The sequence below is a fragment of the Sceloporus occidentalis genome, unplaced genomic scaffold (assembly GCF_023333645.1).
Source record: "Sceloporus occidentalis isolate IW3139 unplaced genomic scaffold, rSceOcc1.0.p SCAF_1, whole genome shotgun sequence".
NCBI classification, from domain to species: Eukaryota; Metazoa; Chordata; class Lepidosauria; order Squamata; family Phrynosomatidae; genus Sceloporus; species Sceloporus occidentalis.
Genome location: NW_028316981.1, coordinates 130187137 through 130206889, shown reverse-complemented (window position 1 = coordinate 130206889; position 19753 = coordinate 130187137). Strand labels below are relative to the sequence as shown.

The 19753-nt window shown below is 43.5% G+C and overlaps 1 protein-coding gene across 1 annotated transcript in view; it reads left to right on the top strand.

Annotated features, from left to right (window-relative positions):
* Positions 1–18794: 18794 nt before the first annotated feature.
* Positions 18795–19753, top strand: part of LOC149322143 (sphingosine kinase 1-like) — a 41817-nt gene continuing 40858 nt past the window's right edge. The window contains exon 1 of the mRNA XM_089535254.1: positions 18795–19379. Within this exon, the coding sequence (XP_089391380.1) occupies positions 18890–19379 (490 nt within the window). The 5' untranslated portion in view covers positions 18795–18889. The remainder of the gene's footprint in view (positions 19380–19753) is intronic.

Here is a 19753-nt window from a genome sequence, read left to right as displayed (position 1 = left end):
CTAATTATGATGGAGCTTCATCATCATAACTGTATCTGATGATAAAAGAACTTGGACAACTGTGTGGGGGTGGGATGGGATCAGGATGTGGCGGTACACTGGAGGAAGAGATCACTTGTTATGTGTCTTCAAGTCATTTCCGACTTATGCTGACGACCCTATCATGAGGTTTGCTTAGCAAGATTTGTTCAGAGGTTTGTCATTGCCTTCCCCTGAGGCTGAGAGAATGTGACTTGCCCAACCAAGGTCACCCAGTGGATTGTATGACCAAGCTGGGAATTGAACCCAGAGTCATAGTCCAACTCTCAAACGACTACACCATGCTGTCTTGCTGTAGAATCTTGTAGTCGTTTTTACAAATTTGGTGCAGTTTTGGGGGTTAATTTTTTTAAGTGTCTGAGCTAGAAATTGTAAATCAGGATATGGAATACATAAAAATAGCTGCACTTGGTGTGAGTGTACTAAAGGGGACATTTTCAATCAAACAATGACCACAGACACCTGAGTTTCCAGAGTCAGGGTTGAATCTAGGAACAGAGAACCCGTGTCTTCGTCAAAAATGTAACCTCATCCAGCACAGGCTCAATCCCATTCTCTGATCTGCTTTCTGACTGACCAGGAACACCTCTGGATTGTCTGGATTGAGTTTCAATTTGTTCGTCCTTATCCAGTCCATCGCTGCTGACAGGCACTGTTTTAGAACAGAGGCAGTTTCTGTGGATTGAGATGGAAAGGAAAGACAGAGCTGGGTATCATCAGCACACTCATAACACCTGACCCCAAAACTCTAGACAATTTCTTTCAGCAACTTCATGTATATATTAAATAGCACAGGGGACAAAATGGCCCTTATGGGGCCCCATAGGCCTATAGACAAGGAATGGCACAGGAATTGCCTGACACCATTTTCTAGGTTTGCCACTCGAGGAAGGAATGGAACCAGTAAAAAACAGTGCCAGTTTGTAGACCAGGGCATGAAAACATGTGACCTTGCAGATGTTGTTGGATTACAAATCCCAGCAGCCTAAACCAGCATAGCAAATTGAGAGGATTGCTGGGAATTGCAGACCACCAATATCTGGAATGGTACCTGATTCTCACCCCTCCTGTAGTCTCTCACATTCAACTGCTCTTCTCATCTTTTATTATGTTTTAGATGTGCAACTGCACCTTCCTCAGCACATTCAGAAGTGACGCTAAGAAATCCAGTATGTGGGGAGAAAGATGTATGAGTCCTTGGATATAGATGCTGGACAGAGAAAATGTTAAACCAAACACATGCCCGGTTTAGGTTTACCTTCCAGTTGGAGATATGGGAAATGCAAAAACCAGTTAGAGCTTCTCCTGGGAAAGCAGCCTCAGTCTTCAACTGGAATGACACGTACTGGCCCTTTTCTTTCCCTGTGACAAACAGTTCTGTGCATCCATCTCACTTAATACGATTGCATAATCAACCATCCCTGGGAATCTTGCCCCTGGCTAGACAATAACAAACATGAGTTACAAACACGAACTGAGATCTGTCACCAGGGCAGGAGAGGGGAGGAGGGAATTCAATTAGAGAAGAAGGAGATGTGTCTTAGGTTGTGTGGAAGATTGTAAGGAAGCTCCTTTGAGGCAGAAAGAGAGAGAGAGAGAGATTATGAATGAATGAGACGTAGCCTACACTGAACAATGTAGCACTTCCATTCAAATGGATCTGTACTGTTAGAAAAACAAAAGGGCTCAAGGAGAACTGGAGATAGTTTAGGTTGAAAAAGAACACAGTGCAAGAGCAAACTGAGAGCCCGTACTTCATGTGAGTTTTAAAAATAATTGCTTGAAAGAATCCTTTTCTTGTGCTTGGTAGATCCACCATTCCCCCCATCTCTCAGCACTGCCTTTTGGCTTGTGGTCTGATGTATGGGTGCATTTTAAAAAAAAATATTCATAGAAAATTTGATTAATTGATTTTGCAACTAATTTCAAAGGCAAGTAATTGCAAAACCAATAAATAAAATTTTCTATGAATTTTTTTAAAATGCACCCATAGGTCACACCACAAGCCAAAAGGCAGCGCTGAGAGACAGGGGGAATGGTGGATCTGCCAAAAAAATGAGGAGGGATGGTAAACACCCCTCTGTCATTAGTCCCTCCTCTCCAGAATGATGCGATTCAGATTTCCACTTGTTGAACATGCTCTGGAATTTTTCCAAAAGAACCACCAAAGAACTAGTGTCAGGAAAGAGCAGGGGTTTTGCATCTATCAATGCCATGGAGCCCTTTGAAGGTTTTAGCACTGTGCTCCTGATCACCTCTTTGGGGGAAGCACCTTCTGAGTGATGCCCAACCAAGAGGCCCAGTGCCTGCCAGTGTCCTCTCCCCACCCAGAAGCCAGGCTGCCACTTATGTCACTGATGACACAGAGATGATTGACATGCATTTTGAAGCAGCACAAACTAGTGGGGATGACAATCCTGACAAAAAAGAAGCGATTACAAGCACATAATGATAAGATCCGCTTTCATAGTGCCTTTTGGAATCAATTTACCAACATGGAGCGAAGGCAAATCCTGAACAGGTTAAATGGGAATGAGCCCCTGGTCTCAGGATTTCATTCTGAAATCTCAGAGTATGGAATGCATCCAAACTTGTTGCTCTAAACTGCCTGTGACATCACCAGAACCTATCCTGGCAACCTGAGTGCAGTTGGTTGAGTAGACAGGAAGAAATGATTCCAAGGTCTGTGTCTTGCATTATAAATAACATGCCTCTCTGCACCTGCTGTTCAATAGCCCAATATTATCATCGCTGCACAGTGTGCATGGGTCTTCCCTAACTTCAGTATCAGCACACATGCATACTGTCCTGCATTTCATAGATGAAAACTGTGACACATGTGGCCAAGCAACAGAGTGTGTTCAAGATGACAAATGTTATTCATAAGGAAGATCACACAAGGTAGGAGGGGATCCTGTGATTTGCTTTTGCCTAAGCCTACTGGGAAGGGTAAGATTTCCACTCACTTCTCTGCTTTCTGCCTGCCGAATTAATTGATGCAAACTGCTTTTGAACTTTGAACTTAGTTTTTACCAACTGAAGCTGAGGGGGACAGTGGGAGAGGACAGAGAAACTGGGCACTGCAGCTGAAAAAGTAGGGCAACAGAAGACGTATCAGGACTGTCACTGCAAACAAGGACAGTCAGAGGATTGCTAATGTATATTGTTTGATACTTCAAGAACTTTTTCCAGAACAATTAGAAAATAGGGGGAAAGTTGTTGTTGTTATATTTATTTATATCCCACCCTTCTCCGAAGGTTGGGACTCAGCGCACTTTACAGCCTTAAAAAACAGTACAGTTAAAAATGTACAAAAATAGGACATTAAAATAGAATTAAATTACTACAATAATTAAAACAAATCACATATTAAACTATCAAATACTTTAAAAAGAGGAGGGTGAGTTATGGAGATATTGGATTGTATGGTAATTTTATCTTGTAAGTCACCTCGATCGGCATTGCCAGAGAGGCAGGATATAAATAAACGTTTTATTTTATTTATTTATTTTTTAAAATGTTTAACTGCATTAAAAGAGTATAGCACCTTAGGCCATTCTTTAACAACTTTCTTTTAAAACGTGAGTATAATTCAAAGCATAAAGTCCCCCAAAACAGAAGGCAATGCTGAATTAAAATCATGATATTAATTTATGGAAAACAATTGCCATACCAAATATGTCATTTTTAAGACTATCAGCAAGTAGTTTGAGTATCCTGATATCACTTCTTTAGTGGTTATCACTAGATTTTTACCACATCCATCCAATTGTTTCTTCTTCTTCTCTCTCTCTCTTCTAACCTTTCTCTCCCTACCTTTCCTCTTATTCCTCTTTTACTCCTTATTTTCTCAACTGACTCTATTTTCACAACTGACCAACTCCCTACTCTATTTAAATTGTCTGTCACAGGTGAGGGACTAACTCTGTCAATTGCACTAACCCCACTCACTAGACTGAGTGCCAAAGCATAGTATTTTTTAAACAGGAATACTACCATACGGTTCTTCCTCCTGCTAGACAGTGTTTTCCAAAACTATGCAGAAAATGAACCCAAACTTATGTCATCACCATGGCAGGATGGAACACCTCCACAAATAGCCCTGCCACAAGGCTGCCTCACAATTTGTGGTTTCAGAAGAACTGAAATAGGCTCTGAAATGTCATATCACCTGTCTGAAATGTGTCCCATTTTTCAATAGCTAAATGGCTTTTGTACTGATCATAGTAACCTTGTATGTATGGAGATGAGGTGGCAAGCACAGTTTTAATGATGGACAAAGTGGTGGACAAAGGGAGGTAAAAAACGGTTATTTACAGCCAAGGAGAGTAGATAACCATATGAATGAGATTTTTGTGGATTTTTCGGGCTATGGGCACTATAACACAGAGGAGGCAAGCATCATGAAAATGTGATTAAAACGTGGTAATAGCATGATCAGGGGGGAAGATTATCACACCCCTGCATGCTTCTCCCGTTTGTGTACCATGCGTAAACTGTAATGGACGCGTCTTTGGGTAATAACCATTATTACCCAATGATGTGTCCATCACAGTTTACGCACGGGACACAAACAGGAGAAGCACATGGGGGTATGATAATCTTCCCCCCCACTGCACTATTAGCATGTTTTAATCACGTTTTCATGATGCTTGCCTCCCGTGTGATAGAGTCCTATGTGGCTGTGTTATAGAAGAGTTTTATTCCTGACATTTTACAGCATCTGTGGCTGGCATCTTCAGAGAATGCTGGCATGGAATTGAGTGTTGAATGAGTGTTGAATAGAAACAGAGAGGCATGTGATGAATGTGGTCAAGGGCACCCTTGTGAGGATGGGGGTTAGTGTTGAAATGAACAGGCATGCTCAGTGACATCACTTGGGGGGTGTAGACTGCACCAAGTGACACCCCAGAGGAGAGTGTCACACAGTGGGGTAGTACACCTTCTGAGTCTGGCACAGCAACTGGCACATCAGGCTTGGTAGGCCTGGGGGAGGGAGCGCCAGGCAGTTCGACCCACACACACGGGGTGACACCAACCCTAGTGAAGCCACAGGGCACAGTACACACTTCCTCACTGTTTCCCAGAATACATTCCAACACTCATTCATACGGTTAACTACTCTCCTTGGGTGCCTCTGAAGATGCCAGCCACAGTTGCAGGCAAAATGTCAGGAATAAATTCTTCCAGAACGTGGCCACACAGCCCCCAAACCCCACAAAAACTATGAATACCGGCCGTGAAAGCCTTTGACTTTACGTGTTTTGATATGCTAGAGGCTAACAGGGCTTACTGTGTCATAAACTCCCACTCTTTGATCTTGTTTGCTTTCTAAGGTGAGAAAAGAATCTTAGGCCTGTTACAGACAGGCCAAAATAAAGCTGCTTCGAGTCACTTTGGAGGTATGCTATTTCAATGATGCATGCGTCCTAAGAGTCCAAAAGCCGCACCAAAGGCACACTCCAGTTCTAAGGACTGGAGCGCAGCTTTGGTGCGGCTTTTGGACTCTTAGGACACATGCATCATTGAAATACCATTCCTACAAAGTGACTCGAAGCAGCTTTATTTTGGCCTGTCTGTAACAGGCCATAGTTATTTCAAAGACCATGACTTTTGTACTCATAGCTGAAGGAGGTTTCTGGATTCATTATTTATACATAGGTTTGTTTTGAAAAAGGTGCCACATTTTTCAACCAGCCATTTTGCCACGATCTGGTCTCCGTTTTCACCAAACCTATGTTTTAAAAGTCTTGGTTGCAAAATCAGCAACGATACCTTCCTCTGTTGAACAGAGAGCTGAGCAAAGTTTGGGCTTTCAGATATGCTGATTTTTTTGGGGGGAGGGGGGCAATGCTAAGGTAGGTTGCACTAAGGGAGTTAGTGTGACGTATTAGTTTGAGTGTTAGACTATGATTCTGGAGACCAGGATTCAAATCATGGCTCAGCCATGGAAACCCACTGGGTGACCTTGGGTAAGTCACACTTTCTCAGCCTCAAAGGAAGGCAATGGCAAACCTGCTCTGAACAAAACATGCTAAGAAAATCCCATGACAGGTTCACCTTAGGGTTGCCATAAGTCAGAAATGACTTGAAGCCAAAGGTATGTTGCAAGAGGTTTGGTCAAGCAAGATAAGGCAGAGGAATTCCATTTTTGTTTTTTTCAAATAAGTAGTTTGAGCATTGGACTACAACTCTGGAAATGAGTGTTTCAATACCTGCTGAGCTATAGAAACCCACTGGGTGATATTGGGCAAGAGTCACACACTCTCAGACTCAGGGAAAGACAAACCTCTGAACAAACCTTCCCAAGAAAACCTTGTGATACGTTTTGCCTTAGGGCTGCCATAAGTTATAAAAAAATTGAAGACACACAACCAACAACAACAACAACAACAACATAAGAGCACCAAATAAAACTGGGCAATACTTGCTAGAAAAGTTATTAAAATATACATAGTCTCTTCTTTGTTTTTTTTCCTCCTATGTGAAAACAATTGGTAGCAGTCTCTTTTCAGAAGATGAGGAGAAAGTGTGCAATCTGGGATAATATCCAGTTTGTAATATCTAAAGTAAATCTTTGAATAAGGGGATTTTGTGAGAGTTTAGAAATCCTGATTTAAAACTCCTTAGAGATCAGCTCTTATCCTTTATTTGATAAGCCAACATGTTGCACAATCTGTTCAAAAGTGGCACATCCGGAGGAGCAGATAATGTGTCTTGCCTGCAACTCCCATCCACCTCTGAGAGTTTATCTACTTCTACTTATTTCCACCTCCTTTTCCTGTAAACATGTTTGTCTGTATCATATTAATTCATATCAGGGAGTGCAGGATTAATTATTATGTAACTACATGACATAATATGCAGCCATTGTCATATAATGGTCTGAGAACAAGTGCATGCCCACTATCAAGAATCTGCTAAGATTCTTCAGTGTTTAGAACAAGAAGAGCAGTGACCATGCTTCTAGTGAGTGGGTGTAGGAAATTTAAAGTACTGGTAGTCTGCCCAACAGGAGGAGCAGATGGACCATATTATTTATTAATTGTCAGGCTTCATGTGCAAGATCAGCAGTGTGCAGACAAAGAAATATTGGATTTGAGCCGTTTTGGCTCCATATTTTTTTCTGGATGTGTGTTGAAGGACCCCTTGATGAAGAAGAGGTGGAATATAGAAACTGAGAATCTTCTTAGGCTGCTTCTGATCTTACAGTAGGGGCCCCCAAACCAGGAATGGGGACACAACCTCCAGTCCTAGAGGGGTTCACGCTCCCCTCAAAGGACTGTGTTCTCAGCTTAGGGGTGCTTCTTGACTCGTCGCTTCAGATGAGAAATCAGGTGAATGCAACGGTCAAGAGTGCCTGTTACCAGCTTTGGCTGATACATCAGCTGCGCCCTTTCCTGGAACGGGGTGACCTAGAAACTGTAGTACATGCACTGGTAACCTCAAGACTTGATTTTTGCAATGCACTCTACATGGGGCTACCCTTGTGCCTAGTCCAGAAAGTTCAACTGGTGCAGAATATGGCAGCCAGATTGATTACAGGAACAACTAGGAGTGACCATATTACATCTATATTGAAATCACTCCACTGGCTGCCTATTCAGTTCCGGGCAAGGTACAAGGTGTTGGTCATTACCTTTAAAGCCCTCCATGGCTTGGGCCCAACCTACTTAAGGGATCGCCTCCTTCTGTACAATCCGCCCCGTACCCTCAGATCCTCTGGGAGCAATTTGTTGCAGTCCACAAAGACCAGATTGACGGCGACCTCCCAGAGGACTTTTTCCGTGATGGCTCCCACTTTATGGAATGGCCTGCCGGACGAGATCCGTCAAATTGCCAACCTTGAGAGCTTCAAGAAAGCTGTTAAGACGGATCTCTTCCGGCAGGCCTTCCCGGAATAGACCGGCCATGTAACGCTCCCCCCACAATCATATACAAGCAAAGACTCTGCCCACCGTTATTTTATTATTGTAGTACTGTTTTTAGATTTTTATCGTCTACAATTTTAATGGATGGAATTGTTTAATCCTTTTTTAAGGGGGGGAATTGTATATATTGTATTTTTAAAGGTTGTACGCTGCTTTGATTGTGGAAACAAAAAGTGGGATATAAATTAAAGTTTTATTATTTATTTATATTTTTAATATGCTGTGCAAAGTGGAAATGATAGCACTTTTAGAATGGCAAACTTTCTGCTGGTCTCGAGGGCTCCGTGAATACCCTACCATGTCACCTTCTGGAGGTGGCCCTGCTGTTGGGTTTGAGTAAACACTTGCATAGTACAAGCAGAGTATAGGACTGTATGTAGTCAAAGGCTTCACAGTATATAGGAACATAGCTAAGCTAAGGATAAGGCCATACCCACCGTAAGAATTTTCCTTCCCTAATTAAATTATCATGTAGCCCTCAAGTTACTAGCATTGGAAATTGTTCACTCCTAGAACTTTGATATTTGCTGTACTTGCATTCCCTTGGTAATTTTGCTTTTTCTTTTAATATCTAACCTAAATTTCTAAATGCTCAGCTAAAGTTTTAAATTAGTACAATGCTTGGAATTTGAGAACCAAAATAACATTTATTGTGTGTGGAGTGACAGAATTCTTGCTTGAAGCACAATGTCCCCATTCCTCTACTCCTCTCCCATAGCTATATCGCTCACAGTATGTCAGCCCTCCATACCATGGATTCCACCATCCATAGCTTTATTATATAAAATCCAACCTCCAAAAGCCAACCTCAGTTATTCCATTTTATACAAGGAACTTGAGCATTCACAGATTTTGGTATCCACAGGGGATCCTGGAACAAAACCCCACTGGATACCAAAGGCCTACTGTTTCTGATCTCTGTAGAACTCAATGTACAACTACTAGAGGCAAAGGAGAACAGGGCTATTTCACCTTTAGTAGTTTGGTCAGTGTTATGTAGTAGTTTGAGCATTGGACACATGGCTCTTAAACCAGTATTAAAGTTGGAAAAATAGAGCCTTTGGTGATATGCATCAGAAAACGCAGTCTCGGTCTTGTCTGTCTGCCTTGTCCCAAAGTATTGTTATAGTGCGCCTTGTTATTGACAGGGAAAACCTGTCAATAGGTTCCCAAATGTGCTGCTTGGCCATTAGTTTAAAGGTCCAAGAACGCTTCCTTTTTTTCATGTGGTCACCCTAATTCCTGCATAAATGTAGAAAATGACCCTATCCCATCCTAAGTGAAAGTATGCTTATTCCAAGCATCTGCAGCTCAAATCAGTGCCCCTTATCCTCAACCAATCGAGGAAAGGTGGATTTTTTTTGTAATTAAATTTTTATTTTTTACAATAAAACACATAAAGTCTGTAGAACAACGGCAAGGGCTCAATAGGAGTTTCATTTCCTTTAGTCATTCAACAGACAACTTTTCAACCTGCAAAATGATTTACAACCATTGTTTTGTTCATCCTGCAAGGGGGGCGGCTGGAGTAATTGCTCTGCCCATTTTACAGGCAACAAACTTAAAGAGACAGAATCCAAAAGCAATTTAAAAGTCCATCAGCACCCACACATTAAAAGTCTCTTCCCTGATAACCAAGGAATATGTATATTTTTGGGGTATTTAATCTCTCTTCATTCACATCTGACCAGCCTAGTCACAGGGCCGCATCAGAAATTGTGGCAGCTCTATTTGCACTGTAGGAGGTAAAATGACATAGAAACTAGGCCAGGTTACTGTAAGCAGTCACACCTAGGAAGAGACTATTTTCTGGGCTGGGACAGCAAGTGCTGCCAAAGTCCATTCTGCAGCAATCTCTCTCTGCAGCTTAACTGGTGAAGAATCAAGCTGAGTGATTTACACCAAGCACTCCTCACCCATTTAATTTCTATTTTAGATGCAGTGCTTCAACTGAAAACAAAATATAATTCAAACAGTAAAATGAGTAGACAAAAACCACCCTATAATTTCGTTGTAGGAATTAACCTGAGAGTGTAAATTATATCATGCTCTGTCCAGGTGGAGGGTTACTCTCTGTATAAGATGGGATCCCATTATGTATTTTATTTTTATTTTTATAAAACATTTTATTTACATAGAGCTAAAAAAAAGTTTCCGTTTCACCATGTTAGAGATATATACCCTTTCATGGTTTCAGAGAATACATTGTAAAATTGTACAAATACTTCCATGAAATCAACTCTCAACTCTGTACATTGTGTTGTCTCACTTCTTTTTTTTTTAATGGGATCCCATTATTACCTATTTTTAGGAGATATACTAATAGTGACATAGCAGTGCTTTTTGTGCATGAAATAGAATCACAGACAGGTTGGATGTATCCTGTACTGTGTGCATCATGTTCCATGTTCTTCAGCTAGTGCAAGATGTGGCGGCCAGAAAATTGGTTGCTTCATGAATGATGTAACTACCTGTATAAAATTCTGTGAAAGATGCTGACTTCCAATTAGTTATATGGCATGCTCAAAGATGCTTGAGATTCTCTGTAAGGCCCTAAATGATTTGGGGGCAGGTAATTCCAAGGAGAAGAACCAGCATAGTGTAGTGGTTTAAGCATAGGGCGGAAAAATGAAAAGCACAGATATAGGATGGGGATACCTGGCTGAATGAGACTACAGATGAATGGGATCTAGGAGTCCAAGTAGACCACAAGTCGAACATGAGTCAACAGTACAATGATGCAGCTAACAAGGCCAATGCAATTTTAGGCTGCATCAATAGATGTATAGTGTCTAGATCAAGGGAAGTCATAGTTCCACTCTATTCTGCTCTGGTCAGGCCCCACCTGGAATATTGTGTCCAGTTCTGGGCACAATTCAGAAAAGACATTGGGAAACTGGAGCCATGTGTCCAAAGGAGGGTGACTAAAATGGTGAAGGGTCTGGAAACCATGTCCTATGAGGAAAGAATCAGGGAGCTGGGGATGTTTAGCCTGGAGAAAAGAAGGTTAAGAGGTGATATGATAGCCCTGTTTAAATATTTGAAGGGATGTCATATTGAGGAGGGAGCAAGCTTGTTTTCTGCTGCTCCAGAGAACAGGACCCGGAGCAATGGATGCAAGCTACAGGAAAAGAGATTCCACCTCAACATTAGGAGGAACTTCCTGACAGTAAGGGCTGTTCGACAGTGGAACAAACTCCCTCGGAGTGTAGTGGAGTCTCCCTCCTTGGAGGTCTTTAAGCAGAGGCTGGATGACCATCTGTCGGGGATGCCTCGATTGAGAGTTCCTGCATGGCAGAATGGGGTTGGACTGGATGGCCCTTGTGGTCTCTTCCAACTCTACAATTCTATGATTCTATGACTCTGGAGACCAGGGTTCGAATCTTCATTCAGCCATAGAAACCTACTGGATGGCCTCAGGCAAGTCACACTCTCTCAGCATCAAAGGGAGCATTTCCCAAGTGCCTGGAAACTCTGGTGAGCAGAGGAGAATCCTTGCAGTTTAGGGCTTACTCTGTGTGTGCAGTTGTTTGTGTGTGCAGAAAGATATTTCTGCACAGAAAATGAAATACCATGTTATATTCAGAAATTTAATGTGGGATACTGCAGAACAAATCTCAAACTGTGCAGCTTTTGAAGAATTTCTTGCAGCAGAGAGAAAAAGGAGGGAAAAAACCTGGTAAAATCAGTCAAATGTGGAATTGCATTCATGAAGATTTACATCCCTGTCTGTATAATCCAGTGAGCCCACAGCTGCTGCCCCTGGGAGTTTAAGATTGCTTCTTAATGTTTTCATTGTCCCAGTTACAAAACCTGAATTTCTTAGCCATTTGCAGGCTGCTTATTGTTATCAACCTTTCTCCCACCACCAGGGTAATGCCTTTTTAGAGAGTAAAAGGGAAGATTCCACCACCACTTTCTGCAATCTATACTAGCATACACTGGGAATTGTAGTTCTAAAAAGTAACTTTCCCAAAGCTTTAGTTGTGGGGGACAGAAGTGAAAAGACTGTCCCCTAGGGAAACCCAATGGGTTTCAGTTTTTTTAGCCTTGAGGCCAAAGGCAGGTAATTTAATACTCTGGAGACCTACTTTGTTTCATTGTTCCCTCTTTTAACCATACTGCTATTGCTGGAGACTTCCCAAAGTGAGAAAATGCCATCTTTGCCCCCCCCCCCCCAAATATTTTTCAGTGTGTGTGGGGAGACCTTAGGGGAGTCTCCAGGATGTTGCAGGCCATGAAAATAGCCTGGCAAGGTTGTGTGTAGGCTGCATTTTACCACCCCTGCTTTAGGCAAACGTCTCAGTTCACACTACTTTTACTGGGTTGTTGTTAATTGGTTCAGCATTGCACCTGCTGCTACAAAAGTGGTTTAAGTACTAGTCTTTTTTCTTGAATCTCTCATTCATTATGTATATTGTTATGATACTATAGTTATTTTCCAGCACTGGATCGAAGGAGGGGGTCGCTTGGCCCCTTCTGTATGAAATACCACCCTTGGTGCTGGAACCAAGGCTTCTTTTACATCCACCATCCCTAAGTGAGGAAGAATGTCTAGGTTGTGAGCTGGCGCTCATTCACACTACAGATTTATAGTGCTATTATTCCACTTTATCTGCGATGGTTCCATTCTATGGAATCCTGGAATTGGCATTTTAGGGAAAGGCCCTTAGAATTCTCAGCCAGAGAGCTCTTCTAATTCCTTTGACCAAACTAGAAATTCCAGGATTCCATAAAATGGCAGCTGAAGTGGAATAATCACACTATAATTGTGTACACATTGTGTGTGAATGGGCCCCAGGTTTGGGCTCTTGGACAGAGGATAATATATGGATATGAAAGAAGCAGATTCAAACCCAGACACAGCTATAAAGTTCACTCAAGCTGCACTTACACAGGAGCAGATCTTGGAAAGTTACTTTTTTATTACTAATTACTTTTTTATTAATTAAAAAAAAAATAAAATCTTCACCTACTAAAACAAACATTCCACAATACATTTATATATACATTACAACATGTTTACTACAATAACAAACAAGACATTAACAACCAAAAAAGATGACTTCCTATATCACTGAAACAAACAAAACAAGCTTCATTTATATACTGCTTCATACCGCCTAAGCAGTGTCTAAGCGGTTTACAATGGTAAGCTAATTTGCCCCATCAATCTGGGTACTCATTTTAGCGACCTCCTTGGAAGGATGCAAGCCCGAGTCGAGATTGAGCCCTTTTACTGGTCTTGAACTCGCAACCTTGTGGTTTTGAGTGAGTGGCTGCAGTACTGAGTTTCTGGGATTTGATTTTCTTATTATTTCTGCCTTCTGGTTTTTATTATCTTCTTGTAACTCAAACAGTAACTTATTTTCATTATTTGGGAAGTAAAATTAATCTTATTTAACATCAGCGCTTTCATCTTTATTATTTCTTCCAACTGTCTTGGCAATATGTTACAATCTGAGCCCATTGGTTCCCTTCATCTTTCACATCCTTATAGCTTAGATAACAGGTTAATTTATCAAGTTCAATCATGTCTAGTAGCTTGAATAACCATATTCTATTGATGAAATGTTTGCATTTTTCCAATTCTGTGCTAGTCGAATTCTATCTGAGGTTACCACGTATGGCGTTAATTTCCAATATCTTTTTTTCATCCTGTTACTTTTAATTCAGAGTTTTTAAATTGTTCAGTATGTATGTTATTTTATTAATTCTTGCTAAATAACTTCCCAATTTCTTGATGGCATCAGTTGGACTGACAGTTGAGGAAACAAGATTAATAAGACTGCAGGATTCCATTTTAGGGTGGTCACATGAAAAAGAGGACAGGCCTCTTACATCCTTAATAGTTGAGTGGGAGGGAATTTTATCAGATAAACTTTACGCCTGCTAAAATTACCTCTTTCATCCATGACAAACCACACCTGTTGAAATGCCCTCTTCCACACAGCTATTAAAAGTATAGGAAGTAGGGGTGGAAATAATAATTATTTGTGGGCTTGTTTCTTTCTTTGTTTTGTTTTCCTGTTGCAACATGGTTTCTTGACATGCAAGAAACCCTGCCAGGCAGACTAACTGCAGTGTTATGGTTCTGCACACTTTGTGCACTCCCTCATGTGGATTTTCTGCACAGAAAATGTGTTCCTAGCGCAAGCAACAAAAGTGGTTTGTACAGGAAACACCTTTTCTGTACAGACAAGTATTTTGGGTGTGGAAAAACATATATTTCTACCAAAATACTTCCCAGAGTATTAAAAAAATAAGCAAAAATCTACATATTTTTGCACAGCAGGAAGAATAGTAAAGGAACTATTCATTCATGTTAAGAACTCTGTCCTTTTCTTCATGCGGCCACCCGATCCCATTGAGAAGAAAGAGTCCTATTGGACTCAGTGGGTCAAATTTCAGAAAAAGTAAGACTTCTTGTCCTATTTTTGACTGGTGCTATTCTGGTACCTCAACCTACTGTGTAGACATTCAGAAATTAAGCAGGCAAAGCATTATACCAAGAACATCTTTACCTATTAAATGTTTACAGATCATATTAGTGGCCGAGTAATAGGGCCAGGAAAAGTTGAGAAAGGCTCCAGCTGTTCTTAAGAGAAAGAAACAGATGTCTCTTAACCATGTCTGGCATCGTTTCAAGGATAAGCTAAACTGAGATAAGGAAATATGGCACCCTGTCCTTGGGCCTGAGTGGGAAGGAAATCTGGAGCCATGCTCAATGAAGTAGTAGCTTGGCATTTCTGCCTGTCACATCATAGCTATGACACATAATTCAAGCAAGGTGACCACCCTGGCTCATTCAGTGTGTCAGTGTCATTTCTTCCTTGGTTGTGGGGCTGCCATAGAGGGTGGGAGAGGTCCCCCCTCCGATAGGCGGAGGATTTTACAGATTCTGGGACCCCTGTGGGAGCAACAATATGGCATAAGATACACGTCAATGGCTGCACAGGAACATAGCCCCACTCAGTTCAGTGAGATTTAGTTCATCTGTTAGAAAAGGTAGTCACTGTTGTTACTGTTTGCTTCCTTTTCTTTGTTTTCTTTTTAAACAGCTGTGCGACAGACAGAAGTCCCAACACTGTTATTTTTTCACAGCATTGCATTTCCATGCTGGGAAGTCTTCTCCTGCTCAATTTCTCCCTGTCATGCAGTTTCAAAGGCACAGAAGCCCAACCAGGTGGCAGCTCTGTTCACCCAAGTGTTCATATGACAGGACAACCAAGTACAGTTTTTACATTATCGGGAGATTATGTGAAACAATGGAGGCAGTGCTTCAGGAGTGAAAAGTGTACACGGAAACCTTAACCGGCAACTGGGCTCTCAGAAAAGGATTCAAACACTACGAGGTTGTTCCTCATGGCTACCAAGGTAACACCCGCCCTGAGATGTTTCCACATAGCTCCAGCTGCCCATTCTCCAAAAGCAGCAATGCCTTTATAGGTCCAACTCCAAAGCATAAAGCACACATGTAGGCTTTTGAAGCCTCACTAGCTTCTTCATCAGGCAAAGGTGTCAAACATCATAAAGGAGAAAAATGGTGATGCTATTAGAGTCACAGGCCTATATTCTCTATGTAGAGAGATCTTGTAGCACCTTTGAGACTCACTGAAAGAAAGTCGTTGGCAGCATGAGCATTTGTAAGTCTACAAAAGTTCATGCTGCCAACTTCTTTCTTTCAGTTAGTCCCAAAGGTGCTGCAAGATCTCTCTATATACTGATTCTACAGACTAACACGGCTATATCTTTGAGGCCTATATTCTGTTGCAGATGTTATAAAATGGTATTGAGAGATCTCAGTCCATAAAGAGGACATTCCCCTTCCTGGCCCTGTGTGGACCAAAGACAAAGGACAGTCAAAGGCAGGCAATGAAATTTCAACTCCATTAGCAACCAAGTAACTTCCCTTGAGAACCGGGCTGCCCTTGTCCTGTGTGATGCTAACTGCTCCTTTCTTAGGCAGAGAACACTTGAGTTTCTCAAGGAGTCTCTGCACTATCACATCTGGAAAAAATAGGTGCTGTATAGGTAAAATCTGCCAATTGTAGTCCAATGAAAGAGTTTACCTTTGTAGGAGGTAGCAAACCTTATAGTTAAGTCCTGGCTGCCTCTCGTTAAGGTTCCCCTTTGCAGCTAAATTGGGTGTCTTCAAATTCAAGAAACCTAGGTGTTTATCGTTATAATGACCATTCGCATCGTTTGACCTGCACTCACCCCTGATCTTAGCTCCAATAACCTCAGTGTGATAAATGCCCTAGTTTCATCCCTATGAAGGCCTACAGCAACAAGCCATTTTCCCTGCCTGTTGTCCTCCGGATGCACTGGACTGCACGTCTCATCTTCCTCAGCCAGCACAGGGCAATGACTGGTGGGTGGTGTGAATTGTAGCCCCTTGTGGGAGGATACACAGATAGGAATGAGAAGGCAGTGTAGCTGTAACTATGTTGTAGAAAAGGGAATTCCAGCCTGCTGGAAGTTACATCTGCTGTGAGCCCTGTGGTGAGGCAAAGGATACAAGCAACTTAAGCAGCAAGTAGCTTATTTTAATGAAACTTTGTGGGACTTAAAAAAAATTAAGCACATGTAAAAGATGGGTTCCCTTGGCTGGCAGCTCAGCTGTCAGGCAGCACAGAAAACTGGACCCCGATTAACAAATCTATGTAGTGACCATACTAATGGTACTACTAGTACTAAATAGTTGTTGTGTGCTTTCAAGTTGTTTGTAAATTATGGTGACCCCGCTAAGGCAGTGGTTCTCAACCTTCCTAATGCCATGACCTTTAATACAGTTCCTCATATTGTGGTGACCCCCAACCATAAAATTGTGGTGTCTTGGTTCCTAAGATCATTGGAAATATGTGTTTTCCGATGGTCTTAGGTGACCCCTGTGAAAGGGTTGTTTGACCCCCAAAGGGGTCATGACCCACAGGTTGAGAACTGCTGCCCTAAGGGGCCCCTATAATGGGGTTTCCTTGGCAAGATTTGTTCAGAGGAGGTTTGTTTCCATCTCCCTCTAAGGATGAGAAAGTGTGACCTACCCAAGGTCACCCAGTAGGTTTTATGGGTGAAACTATGGGTTCGAGTGGAGACTCAAACCCTGGTCTCCAGAGTCACTAGTCCAACACAGATTCAATAGTCCAACCCACTATACCAAGCTGGTGATCTAGTAGTACTAGTTGTTGTGTGCCTAGTTCGAGTCATTTCTGGCCTATGGCGACCCTAAGGCAACTCTGTCATGGGGTTTCGTTGGCAAGATTCTTCAGAGAAGGTTTGCCATTGCCCTCCTCTGAGGCTGAGAGAGTGTGACTTGCTCAAGATCATCCAGTGGGTTTTTATGCTCGAGGGGACATTCAAACCCTGGTGTCCAGAGTCATAGTCCAACACTCAAACGACTATGCCACACTGGTGCTTTAGTAGTACTAACTGGAGCAACTCATAATAGCATTGTAGAGCCAGCATGGCAGAGTGGTTTGGGTGTTGGATTATGACTCTGACACCAGGGTTTGATTCCCCACTTGGCTATGGAAACCCAGTGGGTGAACTTGGGCAAGTCACACTTTCTCAGCCTCAGGGGAAGGCCATCCTCAGAACAAATCTTGCCAAGAAAATCCTTAGGGTCACCATATGTCAGAAACAACTTGAAGGCACACAACAATAAGTACAATGCAGAAATGAGTTGTAATAAAGTGTTGTAAGGAACGCAAGGCTCCATAAGTGCTTCAGGCTGCTCCTATCCACAGGAATGAGAGTTGATATGTGTTTGAGAGAGAGAGCCACAGCAGCATAGTGATTTGAGCTGTGGACTAGGACTTCAGACCAGTTTGAATCCCTCCTTGGCTGTAAACCCCACTGAGTGACCTTGGGCAAGTCACACTCTCTCAGCTACAGACAATGGCCAGGGTAAATCTTGCAAAGAAAACCCCGTGATAGGTTTGCTGTAAGTCAGAAACGATTTGAAGGCAGACAACAACAACAGCAGCGGTTGGTTCAGGGTGCCCAGATGTCCTCCTTTTCCAGAACACATCCTACATTTCAGCCTTCTGTCCAGGAGCAATGACTGAGGAGCATGGATTAACAGCTCTAGGGGTGTTTTTCGCATTTATTTGGTCATGTCCTCATTGCAACCTTCAGTCCAGGAGGCCTTCCCCAAAGGCCCTCCATGCTGAGCATGACTTAGAAGCATGCATTTACATTTTCTGTAAGTGTTTTAGCTTCTATTTGGCCATGTCCTCCATTCCCCCCTTCTGTTCCAAAATGTCCTCCATACTAAGCCTGCCTAAGAAGCATGAATTTACCTTTCTATGAGTGCTTTCAGCTTTTTATTTGCTAGTGTCCTCCATTTTCCTCGAGTGTCCTCCATTCCCCCCTTCTGTCCAGGAGGAGTTTCAAAATGGCCTCCAAGTAGAGCCTGACTTACAGATGCATTTACAGTTCTGAGTTCTCCAGGAGGAATTCCCCAAGGCCCTCCATTTGGAGGAGGGCTAAGGAGCGTGCCCTTAGCATCCCTTGGAGTGTCTTTGAGCTTGTCTTTGGCCATCTCCTCCTCCATTTGGAGTTTCAGAATGACCTCCATGTTGAGTCTGACTCTGAAGTATGAATGCATAGTTCTAAGGGTGTTTCTGAGCTTTGGTTCCTTGAAGGTGCTCCACTTCCCAGAGTCCCCCGGATGCCTTTTCGCTTCCCTTTCCCTCTGGAGCCAGTCCCTTTTGGGCAGGAGGAGGAGGAGGGAGCCTAGTCCTGGCTGGCTGGCTGCCTCTCTCTGGGAGGGGGAGGGTCCGGGGTGTCCCTGCCCAGAGAGGCCGGCCAGGGGCAGGGGCAGCGCCGGCACCATCAGCCTCCTTTCCTCCGCTGCACTCAGGAGCAGAGCTGCCGATGAAGCGCCGGCGGGGCTGCTGCTGCTGAGGCTGAGGAAGATGGAGCCCCAGGGAGAGCCCCGCAAAGGCCAGGGCCAGGAGGAAGAAGAGGAGGAGGAGGTCTTGCTCTCGGGGACCTTCTGCCTGCTGCCGGCCCTGGAGCCCAACTGCGCCTTGACCCTCACCCGCGGCGCCCAGCTCAGGATGCGGCGCCTGGACTCGAACTCGGCTCCCTCCTCCTCCTGCTGCTCGCTGCTCAGCCTCTCCGACTGCATCGGCTGCTACGCTTTCCAGAGCTGCTGCTGCCTCGGCCACCGCCGCCGCCGGGACTCTGCCTCTGCCTACTTCACCCTCTTCTGCTACCCGGCCAAGAAGGCAGCCCCCGCCGCCTCCTCCTCCTCCTCCGGCTGCTGCTGCTCCTCCCGGCAAAGGGTGGCCAGGACTTTCGGGGTCTCCGCTTCGCCAGGGGCCGAGGAGAACCGCAGGGTGGCCGAGACCTGGGCCAGGCAGATCCGGCAGCTGGCCACCCCGAGGACCCCCGCCCTGGAAGGTCAGTCAACGCCTCCGCCACCAACCCGCTTTAAGCCGCATCCGCACTGGAGGAGACATCACCCGCTTGGGCCGCTTTTAAACTCTTTGGCTCTTTGCTATGGAATCCTGGGAGTTGGAGTTTGTTGTGGGTCCAGAGCCGGCCAGACAAAGAGTCAAAGCGGTGCCAAACCGGGTTATATCTCCTCCTTGGTCAGATGTTATTAGACTGCTGCTCCCATCCCGCCTGGGTCTCACTGTTAGTGGTGAGAAGTGCTGGGAGCTGCAGTCCAACCCTCCCTGGAAAGCTGCCCTTGGCCCACCTGCCTTACTGGAATAGTATCATTTCAATGCAAGTAAATGTAGGTGCCCATGGGAGGCTGTTCATCCTCAAGC